Source organism: Myotis daubentonii, chromosome 5, assembly GCF_963259705.1.
Source record: "Myotis daubentonii chromosome 5, mMyoDau2.1, whole genome shotgun sequence".
Taxonomy (NCBI): domain Eukaryota; kingdom Metazoa; phylum Chordata; class Mammalia; order Chiroptera; family Vespertilionidae; genus Myotis; species Myotis daubentonii.
Window position 1 is genome coordinate 8,094,470 of NC_081844.1, and position 23,483 is coordinate 8,117,952.

Consider the following 23,483-nt stretch of genomic DNA (forward strand, 5'->3'; position numbering starts at 1 on the left):
TCTCCTGGTGACCCATAGAAGTGGCACCATGATGCAGTCCTGGGCATCCACCACTGTGCTGGTGTGACTATATTTCTGGGTCTAATTATTGTTTGTCTCCACAGGGATGCTTTTCTTCTATGGCTCAGGGCACTCTTGAGTTGAGCCAAGAGTAAAATTGTCTGGTAGGTATTAGGCTTATTTTTCAAAACTTCAGATGGAATTCATTACAGTTCAATGACATATTTTTTCTTTCAGTCTTCCTACTTTTTGATCATTTAGTTCTCTCTGAGGGTGAACTTTGAAAGAGACTCGCCTTACCCATATGCTGTTTTCACCCCTCTTTCTCAGTGTGGACCTATGCCCAAAGGTCCTGACGAGGGCTTCAGACAAGCATGGCCAGCGTCCGCTGCAAGCTGGCCCATTACCTGGAGGACCTGGAGGACATGGACTTGAAGAAATTCAAGATGCACTTAGAAGACTATCCTCCTCAGAAGGGCTGCATTGCACTTCCCCGGGGCCAGACAGAGAAAGCAGATCCTGTGGATCTAGCCACCCTTATGATTGACTTCAATGGGGAGGAGAAGGCATGGGCCATGGCAGTCTGGATTTTTGCTGCAATCAATAGGAGAGACCTTTATGAGAAAGCCAAGAGGGATGAGCCAAAGTGGGGTGAGTAGAAGAAGACAGTAACTGTTTTAATTGTGATAAGATATACACACAATATAAAATTTACCATCTTAACCTTCTTTAAGTGTACGTTTCTTTAGTATTCAACACATTCATGTTGCTATACAATTAATTGACAGAATTCTTTTTCATCTTGCAAAATGCTATACCCATTAAACAATTATTCATCTGCTTCCCTCAGCTCCTGGCATCCACCACCTACTTTCTGTCTCTATGAATTTGACTCCTCTAGGTACCTTTTATAAGTGGAGAATTTGTCACCCAGGTTGTCACATAAGACAGTATTTCATTCCTTTTTAAGGCAGAGTAATATTCCATGGTATTTCTATACCTTGGGATATAGTCCTAGAAGTGGGATTACTTATCAATGGGTATTCAGATTGCTTCTAGCTTTGCATTGTTGTGAATAATGCTGCTATGAATGTGGGTGTACAAATTTAAATTCTTTGGGTATATGCCCAGAAGTGGAATTACTCAATTATATGGTAATTCTATGTTTAATTTTGTTGAAGAACTGTCATACTGTTTTCCATAGTGCCTGCACCACTTTATACTTCCACCAGCAGTGCATAAAGGTTAGAATTTCTCCATATCATCACCACACTTATTTTATATTTTAATAGTAGCTAACTTAGTGGGTGTGAGATGCTATCTCATTTTGGTTTTGATTTGCATTTCCCTATTAATTAGTGATATTGAGTGCATTTTCATGTGCTTGTTGGCATTTAATCTTTGAAGGAATGCCTATTCCTTTTGCCATATTTCAATTGAGTTGCTTGGTTTGTTGTTGTTGACTTGCAGGAGTTCTTTATATATCCTGGATAGTAAGCCCCTATCTATACTAATAAAAGACAAAGATGCTAATTGACCATACCTTTGCTACTCCTATCAGCCAATCAGAAGAGTATGCAAATTAACCCAACAAAGATGGCTGTTAAATTTGCATACTGCAGGCGGGGCAGGACAGTGCAATCCGCCACCTGCCCCGCCGCCATCCACCATCTGGGCCTGCTGTGTGCGACCTGGGGCGGTGGAATGGGCGGCAGCATGATCTGCTGCCCTGCCCTGGCGACCCAGCGCGGGATCCGGGCCTGCCATCTGCCACCCGGGGAGTGGGCCTAAGCCAGCAGGTGGTTATCTCCTGAGGGGTTCCAGACTGTGAGAAGGCACAGGTTGGGCTGAGGGACACGGCCCCCTGGCCAGTGCACAAATTTTTGTGCACCAGGCCTCTAGTTAGATATATGATTTGCAAATATTTTCTCCCATTTCATCCATGGGTTGCCTTTTTAAAAAAATACTTATTTATTGTCTAAAGTTTTACATATGTCTCCTTTTTCCCCAATTGACTCCCCCAGTCCCTCCAGCCATTCTCACCCCGGGCAAACCCCCACTGCCCCAGTGTCTGTATCCATTGGTTATGCTAATATGCATTCATACAAGTGCTTTGGTTGCTCTCTAACCCCTCCCTCCCCTATCATTTCTCTGGATCTATTCTTGTTCATCAGATTATGTTGATCATTATATCCCACATATGCGTGAGATCATGTTATATTTATCTTTCTCCAACTGGCTTATTTTGCTTAGCATAATGCTCTCCAGTTCCATCCATACTGTTGCAAATGGTAAAAGTTCCTTCTTTTTTATAGCGGCATAGTATTCCATTGTGTAGATGTACCACGGTTTTTTAATCCACTCATCTGCTGATGGGCACTTAGGTTGTTTCCAAATCTTAGCTATTATAAATTGTGCTGCTATGAACATAGGGATGCATAAATCCTTTCTAATTGGTGTTTCCAGTTTCTTAGGCTATAGTCCTAGAAGTGGGATTACTGGGTCAAATGGGAGTCCCATTTTTAATTTTTTTTGAGGAAACGCCATACTGTTTTCCACAGTGGCTGCACCAGTCTGCATTCCCACCAGCAAAGCAGGAGGGTTTCTTTTTCTCCACATACTCGCCAGCACTTGTTGTTTGTTGCTTTGTTGATGATAGCCATTCTGACAGGTGTGAGATGGTACTGCATTGTCATTTTGATTTGCATCTCTCAGATGATTAGCGACTCTGAGCATGTTTTCATATGTCTCTGGGCCTTTTGTATGTCCTTTTTTGAAAAGTGTCTATTAAGATCCTTTGCCCATTTTTTGATTGGATTGTTCATCTTCCTTTTGTTAAGTTGTATGAGTTCTCTGTAAATTTTGGAGATTAAACCCTTATCGGAAATATCATTGGCAAATATGTTCTCCCATGCAGTGGGCTTTCTTGTTGTTTTGTTGATGGTTTCTTTTGCTGTGCAGAAGCTTTTTATTTTGATGCAATCCCATTTGTTTATTTTTTCCTTAGTCTCCATTGCCCTAGGAGCTGTGTCTGTAAAGATATTGCTACGACATATGTCTGCGATTTTGCTGCCTATGGAGTCTTATAGGATTTTTATGGTTTCTCATGGTACATTCAAGTCCTTTAGCCATTTTGAGTTTGTTTTTGTGTATTGTGTAAGTTGGTGGTCTAGTTTCATTTTTTTGCATGTATCTGACCAAATTTCTCAGCACCATTTATTGAAGAGACTGTCTTGACTCCATTGTATCCTCTTGCCTCCTTTGTCAAATATTAATTGAGCATAATGGCTTGGGTTGATTTCTGGGTTCTCTGTTCTGTTCCATTGGTCTATATGTCTGTTCTTGTGCCAGTACCAGGCAGTTTTGGGAGCCATGGCTTGGTAATATAGCTTGATATCTGGTATTGTGATCCTCCAACTTTATTCTTCTTTCTCAGGATTACTGTGGCTATGCTGGGTGTTGTTTTTTTATTTTTATTTTTATTCAAGATGAATTTTTGGCGAGTTTTTACTAAGTCTGTGAAATATGCTGTTGGTATTTTAATGGGGATTGCATTGAATCTAAAAATTGCTATGGGTAGTATGGACATTTTAATGATGTTGATCCTACCAATCCACGGACATGGGATGTTCATCCATTTGTTTATGTCTTCAATGTCCTGTAGTTTTCTGAGTACAGGTCTTTTACGTCTGTAGTTAACTTTATTCCTAGGTATCTTAATTTTTTTGTGTGTAATGGTAAATGGGATTTTTTTTTCATTTCTCTTTCTGTGAGTTCATTATTGGTGTATAAAAAGGCCATAGATATCTGGGTGTTAATTTTGTATCCTGCTACATTGCCAAATTTATTTATTTATTTATTAGGTCTAGTAGTTTTTTGATGGAGTCTTTGGGGTTTTCAATGTAAAGTATCATGTCATCTGCGAATAAGGACAATTTTACTTCTTTTCCAATTTGGATGCTTTTTATTTCTTCTTCTTGTCTGATCACTATGGCTAGCACTTCCAGTACTATGTTGAACAGGACTGGTTAAAGTGGGCATCCCTTTCTTTTTCCTGTTCTTAGGGGAAATGAGTTTAGTTTTTCTCCATTGAGTATGATGTTGGTTGTATGTTTGTCATATAGGCTTTTTATTATGTTGAGGTATGATCCCTCTATTCCCACTTTTCTAAGAGTTTTTATTAAGAAATGGTGTTGGATTTTGTCAAATGCTTTTTCTGCATCAATTGATATGATTATGTGATTTTTGTCTCTCAGTTTGTTTATATGATGTATCACATTTATTGATTTGCAGATATTGTACAATTCTTTCATTTCAGGAATAAATCCCAGTTCATCATGGTGTATGATCTTTCTAATGTAATGCTGCATCCGATTTGCTAGAATTCTGTTGAGGATTTTAGCATCTATGTTCATTAAAAATATTGGCCTGTAGTTCTCTTTTTTTGTGGTGTCTTTATCTGGTTTTGGGATTAGGGTAATTCTGGCTTCATAGAAAGAGTTGGAAGTGTGCCTTCCTCTTGAATTTTTTGGGATAGTCTGAGGAGGACAGGTTTTAGTTCTTCTTTGAGTGCTTGGTAGAACTCTCCTGTAAAGCCATCAGGACCAGGGCTTTTGTTTGCTGGAAGATTTTTGATCACTGTTTCAATTTCTTCGGTAGTTAATGGCCTATTCAGGTTTTTTGATTCTTCTTGATTGAGTTTTGGGAGCTTGTATTTTTCTAAGCATATGTCCATTTCATCTAGGTTGTCCATTTTGTTGGAATAGAGTTGTTCATAGTATTTTTTCATAATCATTTGTATTTCTGTGGGGTCGGTTGTTACTTCACCTCTTTCATTTCTGATTTCGTTTATTTGGGTCCTCTCTCTTTGCTTCTTGTTGAGCCTGGCTAGAGGTTCATTAATCTTGTTTATCCTTTCAAAGAACCAGCTCTTGGTGTTGTTGATCTTTTGTATTGTTTTTTTGGTCTCTACATTGGTTGCCTTTTTACTCTGTTAATGATATCCTTTGATGCATCAAAGTTGATAAGTTTTTTTTAAAATCATTTCATTTATGTTTCCTAGCTTCCTCCTCTTTCGATATGCTAGGAGAAGGTGGAAGAAAGCAGTTTTCTTTTTTCTAACTCCTTTAGAAACCCAAGTCAGGGCTTATGTACCCCTAAGAAACTTCCCTGATTAGTTCCACTTTATCCAAATCTTTTCCGTGTCTGAAACTTCCTCCAGGTCTCCATCAAATTCTTTGTCTGTTTGCATGGCTAACAGGCTCTGGCTCAGGGGCAACCTCTCACCTTACAGAGCTATGTGATGTGTGTAGAAAAGCCTCTTTTATAACCATTACTTTGGGCATGTGAAGGGCAAAATATTGTCTTCCTTTTTGTGGACAGGGTAGGGGTGAGGTTCTTCCTTTGACTTGGTGTTCTGAGCAAGGGAAGACAACAGGGAAGGCTCAGGAATCTAGAAAATCATAGGATGATGATTTTGAGCCAGTGAAAAGGAAAGATATAAATGAACCCGCAGATCAGAGGAAGCATGGCAAGGCAGGGCACCAAAGTGGGTGTGATAAGGAAGAGAAAATGACATAGGGGCACCAGGAGGGGTGCATAGCTGTGGGTGTTCACATAACACAATTATAATTGTGTCAGTACTTACATACTCAGTAACCAAATTAAAGTTAAATCATAGTTGCAGAAGTAGTTCATTAAGTAGTTTTTATAGATTTTGTTCATTTTTCACAAGAACCCCATGAGGCCAGCACTTTCAAATGAACTTTCAATTTCATTATACTAAGGGCAATAAGCCAGTCACTAAAAGAGAAATACTGTAAGAGTAGGCACAGAAAATGGTGGTTGCTAGGGGCTACAGGGAGAGGGGAATGGAAAATTATTTAATGGGCATAGATTCTCAGTTTTTGCAAGACTTCTGGAATTGATTGCCCAACAATGTGAAGAGAGCCTGTAAGAAGTTCTGATTGTCTGTGGTGGTGTCCCCATCAGGACCAAGGCCAGGATTCAATGCCAGGTGTGTCTTTGGTTCAAGCCTGGCTCATAACCACTACGACATCTTAGCTTCCACATCTGGGTTTTGAGGTAGAAAAATTATTACTAGAGTTAGAACTTCTTTGGGGAGTGGGGGTGGGAGGAGTGGCTAGAGCAAGCATGTCAAACCTGCGGCTGGGAGGACCCACTGGCTGTGAATTTGACATGCTTGGGCTAGAGTTAGGCTTTAAGTAAGAGTTAAATTGTGGTTTTGGTTTGAGTTAATGTTTGGATTTTATTTTGTGATCAAGTTACCAATAGCATTTGCATTAGGGGAAGCAGAGGCCTATTAGGAATCTTTCCTGTCCCTCTTGGGTTCCTGCCCACTTAAAGTAATCCATACTGTCTATTTCCCCTGAATTTCTCCTAGGACATGCCTCTTTGAAATGTGTCATTTAGTGACTGTTTATATCTGTAGTTCTCAACTGTGGATGCAGGTTGGAACTTTATAAATGTAATGGTGCCAGACCCCACCTCACATGGGTTGAAAATCAGTACTTTTTTTTCCAGAGGACATTCATTCTTTTACTCACTTGTTTGTGTTTTTTTTGAAAATAAGTATTTTTAAAGCTTTGTAGGTGAATCTAAAGTCAGCCAGGATTCTGCACCACTGAGTTAGACATAAACCAGATAGGTAATTCTCCCTCTTGAAGACCTAGAATGAGGGTAAGATGAATTCCAGGCACTTGGGGTCAGGGAGGGATGATCCTGCTGGCCCATGGCCATCTTGGGGATATTGGGGAGCATGGAGATGGCCTCAACACCAGAGCATTGTGATGGTGGTGGTGAGAGGGTTTGGCTGCCAAATACATATGAAGAACAGAGAAACCTGCCTGCCCCACATGTTTGCCAGGTGTTTTCTAGGCCTGGGAGAGAGATTCTGAGACTGGATTCTGTGGGTACACAATGCTCAGAGGGTGGATCAGTGACATTACTTTGAAATTAGGACCAGGAGAACACCCCTGACTGGACCTTTGGCTGCACACCTGTCATTTGCAACTCTGAGCTGTGTTTTGGGTTGGCAGATGTCCAGGCAAGTGCCTTTGACCTGTGCCTAGTGCTGAGTCTCAATTATATCACTGTAGGCAGGAGTCCTAGTTTTTGACACTTTGTGTATTTTTCTTTATAATTTCAGATAATGCACATGTTTCTGTGGTATGCCGGGAAGAAAGCCTCGAAGAAGAGTGGATGGGTTTATTGGGGTTCCTTTCCAGAATCTCTATTTGTAAAAAAAAAGAAGGTAATCATGGGGGTGGTGCTTTCATTTGGGTTTGGAGACGTAGTCTGGGAGGCACTGGAAAGCTGGTCATCCTCCTAAGTGCTCCTGCTCCTTGTAGCTGAAGACATGGATACATGTTCACCTGGCTCCTTGCTGGCCCCAAACCAAGGAGAGTCATTGCGTGTTTCAGATTTTAAAAAGCATGGCCTGCAGGGAGTAAGGCTGAATAAAAAGGATTTTTGGCTGGGGGCAGCACAAAGGCACTTTGCTGTTCTTCTGATCAACTCTGTATAGGAAGATTTATAACCAAGTAGTGGAGAGGAACTGCACCCCATCTCTTAGCTCCAGTCACCACAGGCTCCTGTTGAGAGTTCAACTTAGGTGGATGTGCTCAGGCTTTTCCCAGAGTCTAACTTTCTGTCTCTGCCATAGATTACTGTAAGAAATACAGAAATCATGTAAGAAGCAGATTCCAGTATATCAAAGACAGGAATGCCCGTCTGGGTGAAAGCGTGAACCTCAACAAACGTTACACCAGGCTGCGTCTCATCAAGGAACATCAGAGCCAGCAGGAGAGGGAGCATGAACTCCTGGCAATTGGTAGGACCTTGGCCAAGATGCAAGATGGCCCTATGAATTCCATGAACTTGGAATTGCTGTTTGATCCTGAGGATCAACACACTGAACCTGTGCACACGGTGGTGTTCCAGGGATCGGCAGGCATTGGGAAAACAATACTGGCCAGGAAGATCATGTTGGACTGGGCATCAGAGAAACTTTACCAGGGAAGGTTTGACTACTTGTTCTACATCCACTGTCGGGAGGTAAGCCTGGGGATACGAAGGAGCCTGGGGGACCTGATCGTCAGCTGCTGCCCTGACCCAAACCCACCCATAGGCAAGATTGTGAGGAAGCCTTCCAGGATCCTCTTCCTCATGGACGGCTTTGATGAGCTGCAAGGAGCATTTGATGAACACACAGAGGCGCTCTGCACAGACTGGCAGAAGGTGGAGCGGGGAGACATTCTCCTGAGCAGCCTCATCAAAAAGAGGCTGTTTCCTGAGGCCTCGCTGATCATCACCACGAGGCCCGTGGCCCTGGAGAAACTGCACCACTTGCTGGACCGTCCACGGCATGTGGAGATCCTGGGTTTCTCAGAGGCCAAGAAGAAGGAATATTTTTTCAAGTATTTCTCAGATGAACAGCAAGCTCAGGAAGCCTTTAGGTTGATTCAGGAGAATGAGGTCCTCTTCACCATGTGCTTTATTCCCCTGGTCTGCTGGATCGTGTGCACTGGACTGAAACAGCAGATGGACAGTGGCAAGAATCTTGCTCAGACATCCAAGACCACCACTGCAGTGTACATCTTCTTCCTCTCCAGTTTGTTGCAATCACAAGCAGGAAGCCAGAAGCACCACGTTTCTGCCAACCTTCGGGGCCTCTGCTCATTGGCTGCAGATGGAATCTGGAACCAGAAAATCTTGTTTGAGGAGGGTGACCTAAGGAACCATGGCCTGCAGAAGTCGGATGTGTCTGCTTTCCTGAGGGTGAATCTATTCCAAAAGGAAGTGGAATGTGAGAAATTCTACAGCTTCATCCACATGACTTTCCAGGAGTTCTTTGCTGCCATGTACTACTTGCTGGAAGAGGAGGAACAGCAGGATGCAAAGAACATGCCACAGAGTCATTCGGAGCTCCCCAACAGAGACATGACAGTTCTTCTTGAAAACTATGGCAAATTTGAAAAAGGGTATCTGATTTTTGTTGTCCGTTTCCTCTTTGGTCTTATAAACCAGGAGAGAACTTCTTACTTGGAGAGAAAACTGAGTTGTAAGATTTCTCAGCAAATCAGGCTGGAGCTGCTGAAGTGGATTGAAGCAAAAGCCAAGGCCAAGACCCTGAAGATGCAGCCCAGCCAGCTAGAGTTGTTCTACTGCTTGTATGAGATGCAGGAAGAGGACTTTGTGCAAAAGGCCATGGACTACTTCCCCAAAATTGAGATCAATCTCTCCACCAGAATGGACCATGTGGTTTCCTCTTTCTGTATCAAGAACTGTCACAATGTGCAATCCCTTTCCCTGAGGTTGCTCCATAACTCGCCCAAGGAGGAGGAGGAAGAGGAGGAGGAAGAGGAAGAGGAAGAGGAAGCTCAACACTCTGATGTGGACCAGTGTGTTGTCCCAGGTCCTCATATGGCCTCTTCTCATCGGTAAGGAAACCAATTTCAGGCAGGTGGTAGAACATGCCCTCTGATTTTTAGCCACCTTTTTCTTTGCTCTTGCTCCCTCTCCCCTCTTATCAACTGTCTTTCAAATGCAGTTGCCACAACGATGCAATGCAACCACCATTTCTAGTAGATACCTTCACGGGTAGAGACTGAGCAATAGAAGAAGGGTAGCTCGACAAATGGGATGAGAAAAAGCCAATGAAACAATAGAGTACTGAGTAAAAGTGTTTGTAAATTCAAATTGCTTATAATCCATTTGGGGATTCTAGTTCATATTAGCCAGTCAACACCAAAGGGGCAAAATAAGCCAAGTGACTTTGTTCCAGGATCACAGAGGACAGAGGGCCCTTAGCACTGAGCACCAAATGAAGTTTTCTCAGAGTGAAGCCTGAGCCTGCCTTGATAGAGTGGTGGAGATGTGGGTGAGAGGAGTAAAAGGTAAAGGGATTTGGGCAGTGGAGTCCGGTAAGAACAAGATGTGAATGCGGTCTGAGGAAGAGTGTGTGTAGGAGACAATGGGGAGGGACACAACTTCATTGGAACAAATGCAATATGGCGAAATTGAGGAAAATAGGGCTAGAAAGAGAGAGCATTCCTAGGCCCCACTGTGCTTGCAATCAGGCTATCACCAACAGCACTACATCACAGTCTGTTCACCCATGTGCTGGGGGGTTGGAAGCCCGTGGCTGGTTGGTACAGTGAAGCAGTTGTTACCCTAACTTTTTTTTTTTAAAATACATTTTTATTGATTTTTTACAGAGAGGAAGGGAGAGGGATAGAGAATTAGAAACATCGATGAGAGAGGAACATCGATCAGCTGCCTCCTGCACACCCCCACTGGGGATGTGCCTGCAACCAAGGTACATGCCCTTGACCGGAATCGAACCTGGGACCCTTCAGTCTGCAGGCCGATGCTCTATCCACCGAGCTAAACCGGTTTTGGCATTACCCAACTTCTGAAATCCTTGCATGGAACTGCCACAACCACAATAGCTGTGGGAAGGTGCATGGGTGTGACCTCTGTAGAAGACACTAGACATCAGACAAAATTAAGGAGGAAGTAGGCTGGACTCTTCCATCAGCAGCAATGAATTTTCAATAGATTTTCTCTGTCTCTCCAGCACCTTTATTGTGCCATCATCAAGGACCATCCTCTGGTCCTAATCCCAGTGACTTAAAGTTCAGTTGTGGGGACAGTTGGGAAATGCAGGTAGACTGAGGAAGATGGGCGATGGAAAGAACACTTGAAGAATGCACCTGAGGCACCCAGAAGGGGAACTCCCAATCTGCCAGATCCTAAAGGATGGGGAATGAGAGAGTTGAGTTGGGCAGAGGCAGCCCAGACAAAAGAGCAGAGGCTCAGGGGGCGGGAGGTGGGAAAGTGGGATATGCTTCTATAGTGGCAAATAGTTTCAAATAGCTAGAAAGAAGATGGGGTAGGTGGAGAGAGAAGGAGGCAGACCTGCTCATTAAAGCCCTAAAAGACCTGACCAAGAACCCACAGATGTGAGGAAGACTCACAGAGACTCTGAAACACCTAATGAAAAGCCTGATGCAGTCTCTCCAGATCTCAGATCCCTTCTTCTGAGGGCAGGTGCTTGCTTCATGTGTTCTAGAACCTTCTTGGGACCAGTGGCAGGGGCATCCACTCAGTGCCAGTTAGAGGTGCAGGCCAATGCCTGGTTGGTGTGGCTCATTGGTTGAGCATTAACCCATGGACTAGGAGATCACAGTTCAATTCCCAGTCAAGGCACATGCCCAGGTTGGGGACTCGATCCCTGGCAGGAGGCAACCGGTCAATTATTCTCTCTCATCACTGATGTTTCTATCCCTCTCTCTCTCCCCTTCCTCTCTCTGAAATCAATAGAAAACATGTAAAATATTTTTAAAAAAGAAGTGCAGGCCCAACCCGAGACCTGTGGAGTCAGAATCTGCATTTAAACAAGAGCTGCACATTGGAATCACCTGAAAATCTTTAAAATATTGATGTATCTGGTCCCATCACTGAGAGTCTGATGTTATTTCCAGGGTGTGGCTTGGCCTAGGGCAGGGGTGGGCAACCCCTGGCACACGTGCCAAACATGGCACGCCAATAATTTTTGCTGGCACATGAAACCCTCTCTTATAATCTTCCATTTACAATTGTGAATCTTTGTTCTCAGTGATGAATTCTGTTAAGTCTCGCAATAGGAGTAGCCTGACAGATGAAAGTAGTAGCTCGTGACCTTCAGAGAGAGCTGAGTTGGGCAGAGGCAACCCAGACAAAAGAGCAGAGGCTCAGGGGGCGGGAGGTGGGAAAGTGGGATATGCTTCTATAGTGGCAAATAGTTTCAAATAGCTAGAAAGAAGATGGGGTAGGTGGAGAGAGAAGGAGGCAGACCTGCTCATTAACGCCCTAAAAGACCTGACCAAGAACCCACAGATGTGAGGAAGACTCACAGAGACTCTGAAATACCTAATGAAAAGTTCAACTGAACTTTAAGTCACTGGGATTAGGACCAGAGGATGGTCCTTGATGACGGCACAATAAAGGTGCTGGAGAGACAGAGAAAATATCTCTGAAGGTCACGAAATATAAACCTGATGTAAAATCTCTGTCATCAGTGATTCAGCAGCAAAAGTCCCACTGATAATATCAAACGGAGTCATAAAGTTTTCTGTCAGACTATCAGTATACATGTATACATTTAAAAATAAATGTATTTTTCATCATCATATACTGTGTTTTTGTCGCTCGAATGAATTTTATTATTTCTTCAAGGTTCTTCACATACGTACACTTTAAGAGATATCAAGTAGGCGTAACATGTTCTCAAAAAATTAGGGTTGGCACCGTAGAAGAATTTTGAGTCGGAGATTTTGCTGGTTTTGGCTCGCACTCACAAAATGGTTGCCTACCCCTGGCCTAGGGACTTTTGAGAGTACTGCTGATGCCACTGTGCAGCCAGGGTGAGAACTGGTCTCTGCTTTACTTAGTAGAGTGACAGCTGACCAATTGGGGGGAGAGAGAGGGATAGAAACATCAATGATGAAAGAGAATTACCAAGGCTCCCTGCCTTCTTCACTCCTTGGTGGGCAATCTTTGATTTGGTGATTTATTTCTTCATCTCTGGGGGGCCATTGTCTCAATGGGTACCAGGCACTCCTGGATCCTTAGCTTGTTTGCTGTTCTTAAAGACTGATTTTCTTCTGCTTTTTCCTTCCTTTCTAGATGGGTGAACTGCTATCTCACTTCCAGCATTTGTCGGAGCCTCTTCTCTGTCCTGGGTGCTAACCAGAACCTCACTGAATTGAACCTCAGTGGCAATCCTTTGGGGGATGCAGGGATGAAGGTGTTATGTGAAATGCTCCAGAATCCTGGCTGTAATATTCAGAGATTGTGGTAAGAATCTCTCTGTGGTGTGTGTGTGTGTGTGTGTGTGTGTGTGTGTGTGTGTGTAGAGAGAAAGAGAGAGAGAGAGAGGGGGGGAGAGAGAGAGAGAGGGGGGGGGAAGAGAGAGAGCTGGAGGAATATCTCAGGGGCCAGATCAGTGGTTTTAGTTTCTCAGGGATGCCATGGCAATGTACCACAGATTGAGGGGCTTAAAAAACAGAAATATATATTTTTCACAGTCCCAGAGGCTGGAAGTTTAATATGAAGTTCTGGGCAGGGTTTGTTTCTACTGTGGATTGTTTCCTTGGGTGTAAATGGCATCTTCTTCCTGTGTGCTCACATGGTCTTTTTCTGCATGTCTGATCTCCACTTCTTACAAGGATGATTAGGACCTGCTCTAATGACCTCATTTTAGCATAATGACCTATTTAAAAAGTCCATCTCCAAATACAGTCACACTCTGAGGTCCTAGTGGTTAAACCTTCAATGTATGAATTTTTTTGTGGGGAGCACAATTCAACCCATGACAAGTGAGAAGGCAGAATAGATGAGAGTCCAGTTATTTGGGAAGTATTGGATAGAGAAGGATGAAGGGGAACGGAAAACAAGTCATTTGCTGGTGGTGGGTCAAAAGAGATATGACCTTCAAAAGCTTCCATTTCCTCATTGGCCATGCTCATAGATGTGAATCTGAGAATTTCATCACATACAATGATGGCTACTGGGCTGGAACCCATCAGGACATTTTGTACAGATTGAATTGTCACAGGGAATTTCTGGTAGCTTTATTCTAAAGTGCTTGCCACACATGAATCAGACTCATGTGCCCTGAGTTGAGCACAGGGTGTATGGGTCATCCCTGCAGCCCTGTTCCATAGCACAGCTGCATTCTTGACAGCCCACCACTCTGAGATGCCTTACCTTTGTCTCTTGCTCATCATACCCACCACATCCCCAATCTTATCAATTTTGCCTACTTTACAAGCCATTGTCCAAATTTCCTCATCTTCACTCCACCAGCCCAGATCCAACAACCACAATCACTTTTTTTGGATATTGCAATGGCTTCCAAGATCATCAACTTCCAAGGGCAAGATTTGTGTTTATCTTGACGTTGCCTTAAGAAGTGTCTTAGCACACATTAGTGCTCAAAAATACACACTGGCCCTGACTGGTGGGCTAAGTGGTTGAGCCCCCCCCTCTCTATTTCTCTCTCTCTCTCTCTCTCTCTCTCTCTCTCTCTCTCTCTTTCACACACACACACACACACACACACACCCCTTACACTTAAGTGTTGCAGGTTCAATTTCTGATCAAGGGCACGTACATGGGTTGCAGGTTCCATCCTCTGGCCCTGATTGGGTCACATGGGGAGGGGGAAAGGCAATCAATCCATGTGTCTCTCTCACATCAATGTTTCTCTCTCTCTTGTCTCTCTCCCTCTCCCTCCCTCCCTCCTTTCCACTCCCTGAAAAGCAATGCAAAAATTATCCTCAGGTGAGGTCTTACAACCACCACAACAAAATACATACCTGAAGGAATAGCATGGCTGTTTATTCTCCCTGCATCCACTTTTGCTACACTCCAACCCCTTGTTCATACAGAAGTCAGAGGGTTATTTTAAAAATTCTACCTTAATCATGACATTCCACTTGCTTAAGTGCTATCTCTTCACTTTTAAAAAATGGAATACAGTCTTTTTAAATTGATTTTATTGGGGTAAAGTTGGTTAATAAAATTATCTAGGTTTCTGGTGTACAATTCTATAATATATCATCTGTATATTGTATTGTGTGTTCACCACCCCAAGTTAAGCTCCTTTCATAACCATTTATCCCCACTATACCCTCTTTTACTTTCTCCAACCCTCTTTCCCTCTGGTAATAACCATAATGTTGTCTGTGTCCATATTTTGTGGGGGGTTTTGCTTAATCCCTTCATCTCTTTCACCTAGGCCTGCAACCTCCCACCCCTCTGATAGTTGTCAATCTGCTCTCTATCTATGAGAGTGTTTCTATTTTGTTTGTTAGTTTATTTTGTTCATTAGATTCCACATATAAATCATATGGTACTTGTCTTTCTCTGACTGGCTTATTTCATTTAGCATAAAAATCTCCAGGTCTACCCTAACCAGTTTGGCTCAGTGGATAGAGCGTTGGCCTGTGGACTGAAAGGTCCCAGGTTCAATTCTAGGCAAGGGCATGTATCTTGGTTGCAGGCACATCCCCAGTGGTAGTGGGGGGTGTGCAGGAGGCAGCTGATCGATGTTTCTCTCTCATCGATGTTTCTAACTCTCTATCCCTTTCCCTTCCTCTCTGTAAAAAAATCAATAAAATACATTTTAAAAAAAATTTCCAGGTCCATCCATGCTGTTGCAAAAGGTAAGATTCCCTTCTTTTTTGACAGCCACACAGTATTCCATTGTGCAAATGCACCACAACTTTTTAAAATATATTTTATTAATTTTTTTTAATAGAGAGGAAGGGAGAGGGATAGAGAGTTAGAAATATCGATGAGAGAGAAACATCGATCTGCTGCCTCCTGCACACCTCCTACCGGGGATGTACATATCCTTGACCGGAATCGAACCTGGGACCCTTCAGTCTGCAGGCCGATGCTCTATCCACTGAGCCAAACCGGTTACGGCGTACCACAGCTTTTTTAACCAATCATTTACTCATGGGCATTTGGACTATTTCCAAATCTTGGCAACTGTAAATAATGCTACAATTAACATAGGGGTATATCTCATTGCTCTCTTGATAAATTACAAATCCTTTCTAATTTTTGCCTTGAAGACTCCTTCTTGCCTTGAAGGCTCTGGCTGGGTTTGGCACTTCACCTGCCTCTCTGCCCTCATCCCACACTACTATCCCCATTGCCCCTCTGGATGCCCCTGTGTGATCCTAGGGAGTGAAACATAAATAGGGAGGTGTGGGTGATAATGAGTTGCTTTGCAGATAAATACATATTTAGTGGTTCATTTGCTCCTAATTGGTGTGAAGATGGAGACAGAAAGATAGGGTGGTCCAGAAACCTCTAGGATATCTGAACTATTGGCCTGGAAAGGAAATAGGTTATTGCTCTTTTTCCTATGACAGAGACAAATCATTATTTTTAGTAATGGTGAGTGAGTGTATGTGTGTTTGTATGTGTGTAAAACAAATCAAGAATCAGAACTGCTTGCTCCTCCAGTATGGCTGGGGATCTGGGATTAAATCACTGAGCAGAATAGCAGGAATGGGGCTGGCAAAGTAAAGTAGATGGGCATAACCCTAGAGAGCCCGGCATCTGTCTGAGGGAATTTCAACTGTTAAGAGCGTGTGGTAAAGAAGTGGAACCCACAGCTTCACTACCCTTTTTATTTACAGAACAGGAACATGCCATTTATATATTGGAGAGTTGACCATTATTTACAAAGGGAGTTCACTGCCTGGTGCTCAGCAGTTGTGGTCTCAGGCTGAGAGAGCTAACTTCCCTATATGACTTGGGCTGTATTCAGGAGTTCTGATAGCTTTTCAAAAACTTCATTATGCACGTGAGAGCATGTGTGTGTGAGGGGTGGGGGTGGTAGGGGAGACCGGGGGAAGGTCAATGGGAAAAACAAGGAAACATATGTACTACTATTTGTAATATTTTAAACAATAAAATAAAATTAAAAAAAAACTTCATTATGATTTTTCCTTCGTAATGTGAGAATACAAGTGTCCCTGTTTAGGCTAAAAACATGTGCAAACCAGAGGCAATATAAGGCAGCTGTGTTCTGACACTTTCTGTTTCTGTGCTTGGCATCAAGGTTGAGACAGTGTTGCCTTTCCCATCAGTGCTGTTTCCACATCTCCTCGGTCCTGAGTAGCACCTATATGCTGGTGGAACTGGATCTGAGCCACAATGCTCTGGCAGATTGCGGAGTCAAACGTGTGTGTGTGGGACTGAGGCATGCATTCTGCACTCTGAAGAAGCTGTGGTGAGTGTGAACTCATTTCCTCCTTGAAGCATGAACAGTGGCTCAATGAGCTCCCACAGGCTGGAGTGTTAGTGAGGGGATGGCCTTGGCTGCTCAGATGTCCCCTGTGTTACCTCAGGTGTTAGTCAGTAATTCCATCAGTTAGTGTTTGCTGTGGAAAAAGCCACATGCTAAGCACTGGAGGGGGAACTCAGTCAAAGTACATGTTGCCTTTAAGGTGTTCACTGCCTAGCTGAAGAAATACAACCAGTATAATGCAGTGGTCTGGAAGAGTCTTGGGACTTCATGACAGGCCCTTGGTTTCAACACTGAATAGGAAAAATGGTGCTAAAGCATTGCACACACTTAATATTCTGTGCAGCCCTTTACCAAATGCTTCTGAGACACTTGAATTTTGAAGAAGAGAAGAAAGCACTTGAAAATGGTACAGTTAATGTACACCTATTAGGATGGTTATTATAAAACAGTGATGGCGAACCTATGACACACGTGTCAGAGGTGACACCCAAACTCATTTTTTTTTTGGTTGATTTTTCTTTGTTAAATTGCATTTAAATATATAAAATAAATATCAAAAAATATAAATATTTGTTTTACTATAGTTGTAAATATCAAAAAATTTCTATATGTGACACAGCACCAGAGTTAAGTTAGAGTTTTTCAAAATGCTGACACGCCGAGCTCAAAAGGTTCACCATCACTGTTATAAAACAACACAAAACAGAAAACATCAAGTGTTGGTGAGAATGTGGAGAAAGTGGAAATCTCATACTTTGTTGGTGGGAATGTTAAATGGTGCAGCTGCTGGGGAAAACTGTGTCAGTTCCTAAAAACATTAAACGGAATTACCATACGAGTCGAATTACCAAAGAGTTGAAATGAGGCACTCAAACATGTCCTCAGCAGCGTTATTCACAATAGCCCCAAGGGGGAAACAACCCAAGTGTCCACCAATGGATAGATTTAAAAAATGTGGCATATTCACAAATAGAGCCATAAAAGGAATTCTAACACATGCTGAAACACGGGTAAACCTTGGACATTATACTAAGTAAAATAAGCCAGACACAAAGGCCAAATTCTATATGGTCCTCTTATGTAAATGAGGTTCCTAGAATGGTCAAAGTCATAGAGACAGGAAGTAGAAGGGTGGTTGTCAGGGATTGGGGGAGGAGAATTGGGAATTATTATTTAATGGAGACACAGTTTTAGTTTGGGATGATGAGAAAGTTCTGGAGATGGAGGGTGGTGATGGTTGCACAACAATGTGAATATACTTAATGCTACTGAATTGTACACTTACAAATGGTAACAGCCCTGACCAGTTTGACTGGAGCATTAGCTCATGAACCAACAGGTCTCAGGTTTGATTCCTGGTCAAGGCACATACCTTAGTTGCAGGCTCAATCCCCAGCCCTGGTCAGGGTGCATGTGGGAGGCTACCATTCTGTGTGTCTCTCTAACATCGATGTCTCTCTTTCTCTTTGTCTCTCTCCCTCCACCTTCCCCTCCATTCTCTTTAAAAAAATGGTTACAATGGTAAATTGTATATTGTGTATATTCAACACAATCCTAATATATAAAAACCCAGGGTCCGTAATGACCAACTGAAGGCTCCACCGAACACCAGAAGTCAGTCCTGCAGTCAGTGCTGGGTTGCCGTGGGGACCCAGCACTGACTGCCGCTGGTGTGGGCACAGCGACCCAGCACTGACTGCTGAGGGGGCTGCAGATCAGGCCCAGAGAGAGAGGCAGGGTCTGATCTGCAGCATCTGTGGCAGCTGTTGATCAGCCATTGCCTCTCTCTTTCTCTCTTGGCTTCATCAGCAGCTGAGCCTTTGTTTCTCCCCAGGCCTCTGTGGGGGCTGCTGATCAGCCCCAACTCTCTGATCAGGCCTGGAGATAGGCCCGGAGTCACTGACTGCCATAGAAACTGACCAATCAGAACCAAATCTGGGTCAACTGTGAGAAACCAATGGCTGCCTAGGAGGTGGAGCTTTTGACACTGACCGGCATAGAAACCAAATTGGCGGGCAGGGGAGGGCAGTTGGGGGCGAGATCAGGCCGGCAAGGGAGGGCAGTTAGGGGTGATCAGGCAGGCAGGGGAGAGTAGTTGGGGTTGAAATCAGACTGGCAGGGGAGGGCAGTTGGGGGCAATCAAGCAGGCAGGCAGAGAGGTTAGGGACGATCAGGCAGGCAGGCAGAGGCAGTTAGGGGCAATCAGGCAGGCAGGCAGGTGAGTGGTTAGGAGCCAGCAGTCCCAGATTGGGAGAGGGTGCAGGCTGGGCTGAGGGAACCCCCTTTCTGTGCACGAATTTTGTGCACTGGGCCACTAGTAATAAACACAGGGAGCTGGGAAGATGCAGTATCAGCATAGATTTAGAAGGTGTTTACTTGCTATTACACAAAGAAAAAGGAAATAAAAAGTTAATATAGAGCTTGGATGCACTCTTCCATGTGTGGATTGGGCTAGATGCAGTGACAGGACAAGTGCTTCCTTGATTCATAGCAGAGTGGGTGAAAGGTGTGTTGAATTTCTGTCATTTCTGTGGAAGGTTGGTCAACTGCAGTCTCACATTGGCATGTTGTGTGGATCTCGCATCCGTCCTGAACACCAACCAGTCCCTGACCAGACTCTACTTGGGAGAAAATGCCCTGGGAGACTCAGGAGTTGGAATTTTATGTGAAAAAGCAAAGCATCCACAATGTAAGCTGCAGAAGCTAGGGTAAGTATTCATGGTGTCTCAGCAGAAAAGCAACTTCTTTTCAAGAATGCATTATTGGGAATATGTGGAGGTTATTCTCGATGGAGTGATGGTGAAGAACAAAGGAGACAATTTCTGGAGGGATTTGAAGATACTACCTACTGATAGTAAGGTATTTATGACTATAGAGTTGGCGACTCTCAGAGTAAAAATAAACACCCCAGAGAGATTTTTCCTCTCAATTCTCCACTTGCTTCTAAGACATTCAATTTTTTATTGGATGCAGGCACTAGGGTAGTTGGATTCAGGACTGTGCAATTTGCTGTTTTCACTTGAAGGTTTTCAATCAAGGTGACCTGATATTGTAACATGCAATTGTAAGTAAGCCAGTGGGGCCCTTTGGTATTAAATAAAGGTCCTATTTGATGAGAGGCATACAGAGTAATTTCTTGTCCTAAGGATAATTTAAAAGCAAAGACATTGGCCCAGGCCTGGGCTACTCTATCCAGTTCTTTTGAGAAGTAGCCAATTGGTCTCTTGGTAGGTCCCAAGGCCTGTGTTAAAACCCCTAATGTAATCCCCTGTCATCATTTTAATTAGAAGGGGTTTTCAAAGTCCTGCAAACTCAAAGCAAGAGTTTTGAGTCAAAATCTTCTTTAGGCCTTTGATGGCCCTTTGTTGATCTTTTCCACGTTGTAAACTAGTTGTTTCCTGCTGATTGCTTTCTTTTAGGGTCTCATATAGGTGTCAGGCTTTTCCTTCATATGTTGGGATCCAGAATCTACTGTATTTGGTTAGCCCTGGAAAAGCCCGTAGCTGTCTTTGGGTAATCGGCTCCGGAATACCTAGGATAGCCTGAATTCTTTCTGAAGACAGCATTCCTTTTCCAGGAGTTAGCATAAAGCCTAGATAGTCTACTCTTTGTTGAAGGATTTAAACCTTATTTTTAGAGACCTTAAAGCCTCTCTCGGCTAGGAAATTTAGGATTTGTAAGATATGTTTGCACCCCAATTCTTCAGTAGGAGAACAGATTAGTAGGTCATCCACATATGAGATGACCTGTCCACACTCCTCAAGTCTCTTAAATATTCTGCCAAGGCCTGTGCAAATAATGTGGGCTATCTCTGAATCCTTGGAAGAGAATTGTCCATGTAAGCTGTTTTTTTTTGTCACTGGGCATCTGTCCATTCAAAGGCAAACAAAAACTGGCAATTTGGGTCTAATGGGACACAAAAGAAAGTATCTTTCAAGTCTAATGCTAAGAATCATTGAGTTTGAGAGGGAAAATTTCCCCAAATTGTATATGGATTTCGTATTATGAAGTGTATAGGAATTACAGCCTCAATAGTTCATAAATCTTGGACCAACCTATATATTCCTTCTTTTTCCCTAATAGGTAGGATAAGGGTGTTGCAAGGGGGGAATACAAGGAATCAGCAGTCTGTGACCAAGGAATATTATAATAACCTTTTGTGGGCCCCTCCCTTCTTCTGGATTTATAAGATATTGCCATGTATTTGGAAATTTGCTAAGATCCGTCAGTCTGATCATGGCCAGGTTGGCCCTCTGGGCTCAGCCTGGAGTTCTCATGGCCCAGACCTGGAGGTTAAGCTCCTGGTTTATGTCTGTATCTATTTCAGCTCTCCTCTTTTTACAAGTAAAGTTATAATTGGGATAGGATTTGAAATATCTGTTGAAAAAATCACTAAGGTTTTCACTTTATTTAAAATATCTTTCCCTAACAATGGAATGGGACATTCTGTCAAAATTAGGAATTGGTGCACAAAAGTAGTTGCTCCCTCCCTGGCTCAGTTGTTTAGGCATTGTCTGGTGCACCGAAAGATTGCTAATTCAATTTCTGGTCAGGGCACATGCCTCGGTTGTGAAATCAACCCCCAGTAGGGGGTGTGCTGGAGGCAGCCAATGGATGTTTCTCTCCCTTTCCCTTCCTCTCTCTCTCTCTCTCTCTCAAAAAAAAAAAAAATCAATGCAAATATTTCTTTAAAAGCTAGGGCTTAAAAATAAAAGGTAGTTGCTCCCCATAGGCAATTTAAAAGGTAGTGTAAAGTATTTTGCTTGGGATTTTTCATCTACTCCTTGTATAATGCTGCTGAAGAAAGAGAGAGAGCCCTACAGGAAGTTGGCATAGAGAAGGTGACTCCATGTCCAAAAGGAAATTAATGTACCTTCCTGCCACTTTGAGGGTTACCATTGCCTCTGTCACGTCAATGATGGTGTTCCTAGCAGGAGCCAACTGGGACACAGGGCCCCTTGATTTCAAGGCCATTGTGTGGGTAGGTTTTGGTCTAGGGACCTTCTGGGTCCCGGGATCGTTCGTCTTCCAGTGGCTGAATTTGAGGCAGAGGGGGCACATTTTTTGAGTAGGCAACTTCCTAGGGCACTCCCTTTTCCATCTTGGCTGCCCGAATTTATGGCAATTGCTGGGAGGAGAACTTTTGGGTTTTCCCTTCTGTGGCATCATCAGCCTCTGTTCTTTTAGGGTATAAAGAAGCTGTGCCTGACTTTTCTCTTTGTGCTTTTCATTTTCTAAAGCCCTCTCTTCATCCTCTTGGATCACTGTTGTAAAATACCAAAGATGCTACTTTTAACATCCCTTCTGTGGGAGTAGCTGGTCCTATTTTTAATATCTGTCTTTCCTCCTAATATCTGGGGCTGATTGGGTCATGAATTTGTCTTTCAGGACAATAGCTCCAACTGGATCATTGGGATCTAGTTTGGTGCACTTAATTAAAGCTTTCCTTATCCTTTCTATGAAGGTGGTGGAATTTTCTTGGGGACCTTGGTCAATGGTTGCCAGTTCATTATTATTAAAAGATTTCTTTTGGGAGGCTTTTTATTCCCTGCAGGAGGCAAAAAAAGCATGTGATCTGTGGTCTATCTCACATCCTCTGAATTATAGCCCCAATTAGGATTAGAAGATAGGATGGCCTCTGTTCCTGGTGGAGTTATCATTTTCTGTATGGACCTCATTTGCATAAGCAGGGCTTCTTGGAGGATTCAATTAATATCCTCCAAGGTAAATCATACATTAAAGTGAGCCTTTTCCATTCTTGGATAAATTTGCTGAGGCATTCTGTAAAACTTTACAACCTATTCTTTATGCCTATTAAGTCTTGCACGCTAAATGGAACCTGAGTTCTTAATATTCCCTCCTGTCTTAGGCTTTCATCGAAGGGAAATGTTGAGATTGTATTCTTTGTTTTTCTTTGAAATTTGTTGTTTAATCTTTGCTCTGACTGGTTGATTCAGTATAGGGTGATGCTAGTTCTGGGGAAATTGGTTGTTGAGGCACCATGGGTAGATTTGGGCATTCACTCTCAAGATTTAGTTCTTTCTTTGCTATGGCTGCTAAGAGCACAGGATCTACCTTATAGTACTTGCACATTTTTTAGTTATTTCTCAGGGCCATGAAGACCTGCACATATGGTATTTCAGTCCACTTGCCCTGCCTTTGACAGAATAAGTCTAGCTGCAAGATTGCATTATAATTTAGGCTTCGATTTCCTGGCCAAACGTTCCCATCTCCTAATTTATATTGAGGCCAAGCTATATTACAAAAGAAAAATAAAGTTTTTCCTTTTAAGGTTTGAGAGTCAAATTTTCCCAGTTCTTTAGGCTGTATCTCAGAAGTGAATCTTATGGTATTGGATTTTGGTTTTCCATCTAAATACTGCCTGGAGAGGCATCCCTTCTCAGGCATGGGTTTCCAAAATTAACTAGTTTTACTGTGTAACCAAAATTTCTGGCTGCAGTTACCCATAGATGTGTTTATCCCATGCCCTGAGGGTGACCTTACTAATGAGCAGGGCACTAATCAGATTTCCTGGGAATGGATTATATCTGACTCAGACAGGGAGCTCAACTCCATGCAAGTCTCCTGAGCCCCTACTGACATCTTTATTCCCATTTAATTTAAAATTTCCTTTGCCTCTGAACCC

General features: G+C 43.0%; 1 protein-coding gene across 1 annotated transcript in view; it reads left to right on the forward strand.

Annotated features, from left to right (window-relative positions):
• The first annotated feature begins 345 nt into the window (after positions 1 to 345).
• NLRP3 (NLR family pyrin domain containing 3) overlaps positions 346 to 23,483 on the forward strand; it is a 56,847-nt gene continuing 33,709 nt past the window's right edge. Inside the window, exons 1-6 of the mRNA XM_059695129.1 lie at positions 346 to 651; positions 7,169 to 7,273; positions 7,685 to 9,461; positions 12,691 to 12,861; positions 16,649 to 16,819; positions 19,375 to 19,545. Coding sequence (XP_059551112.1) covers positions 375 to 651; positions 7,169 to 7,273; positions 7,685 to 9,461; positions 12,691 to 12,861; positions 16,649 to 16,819; positions 19,375 to 19,545 — 2,672 coding nt within the window. The 5' untranslated portion in view covers positions 346 to 374. The remainder of the gene's footprint in view (positions 652 to 7,168; positions 7,274 to 7,684; positions 9,462 to 12,690; positions 12,862 to 16,648; positions 16,820 to 19,374; positions 19,546 to 23,483) is intronic.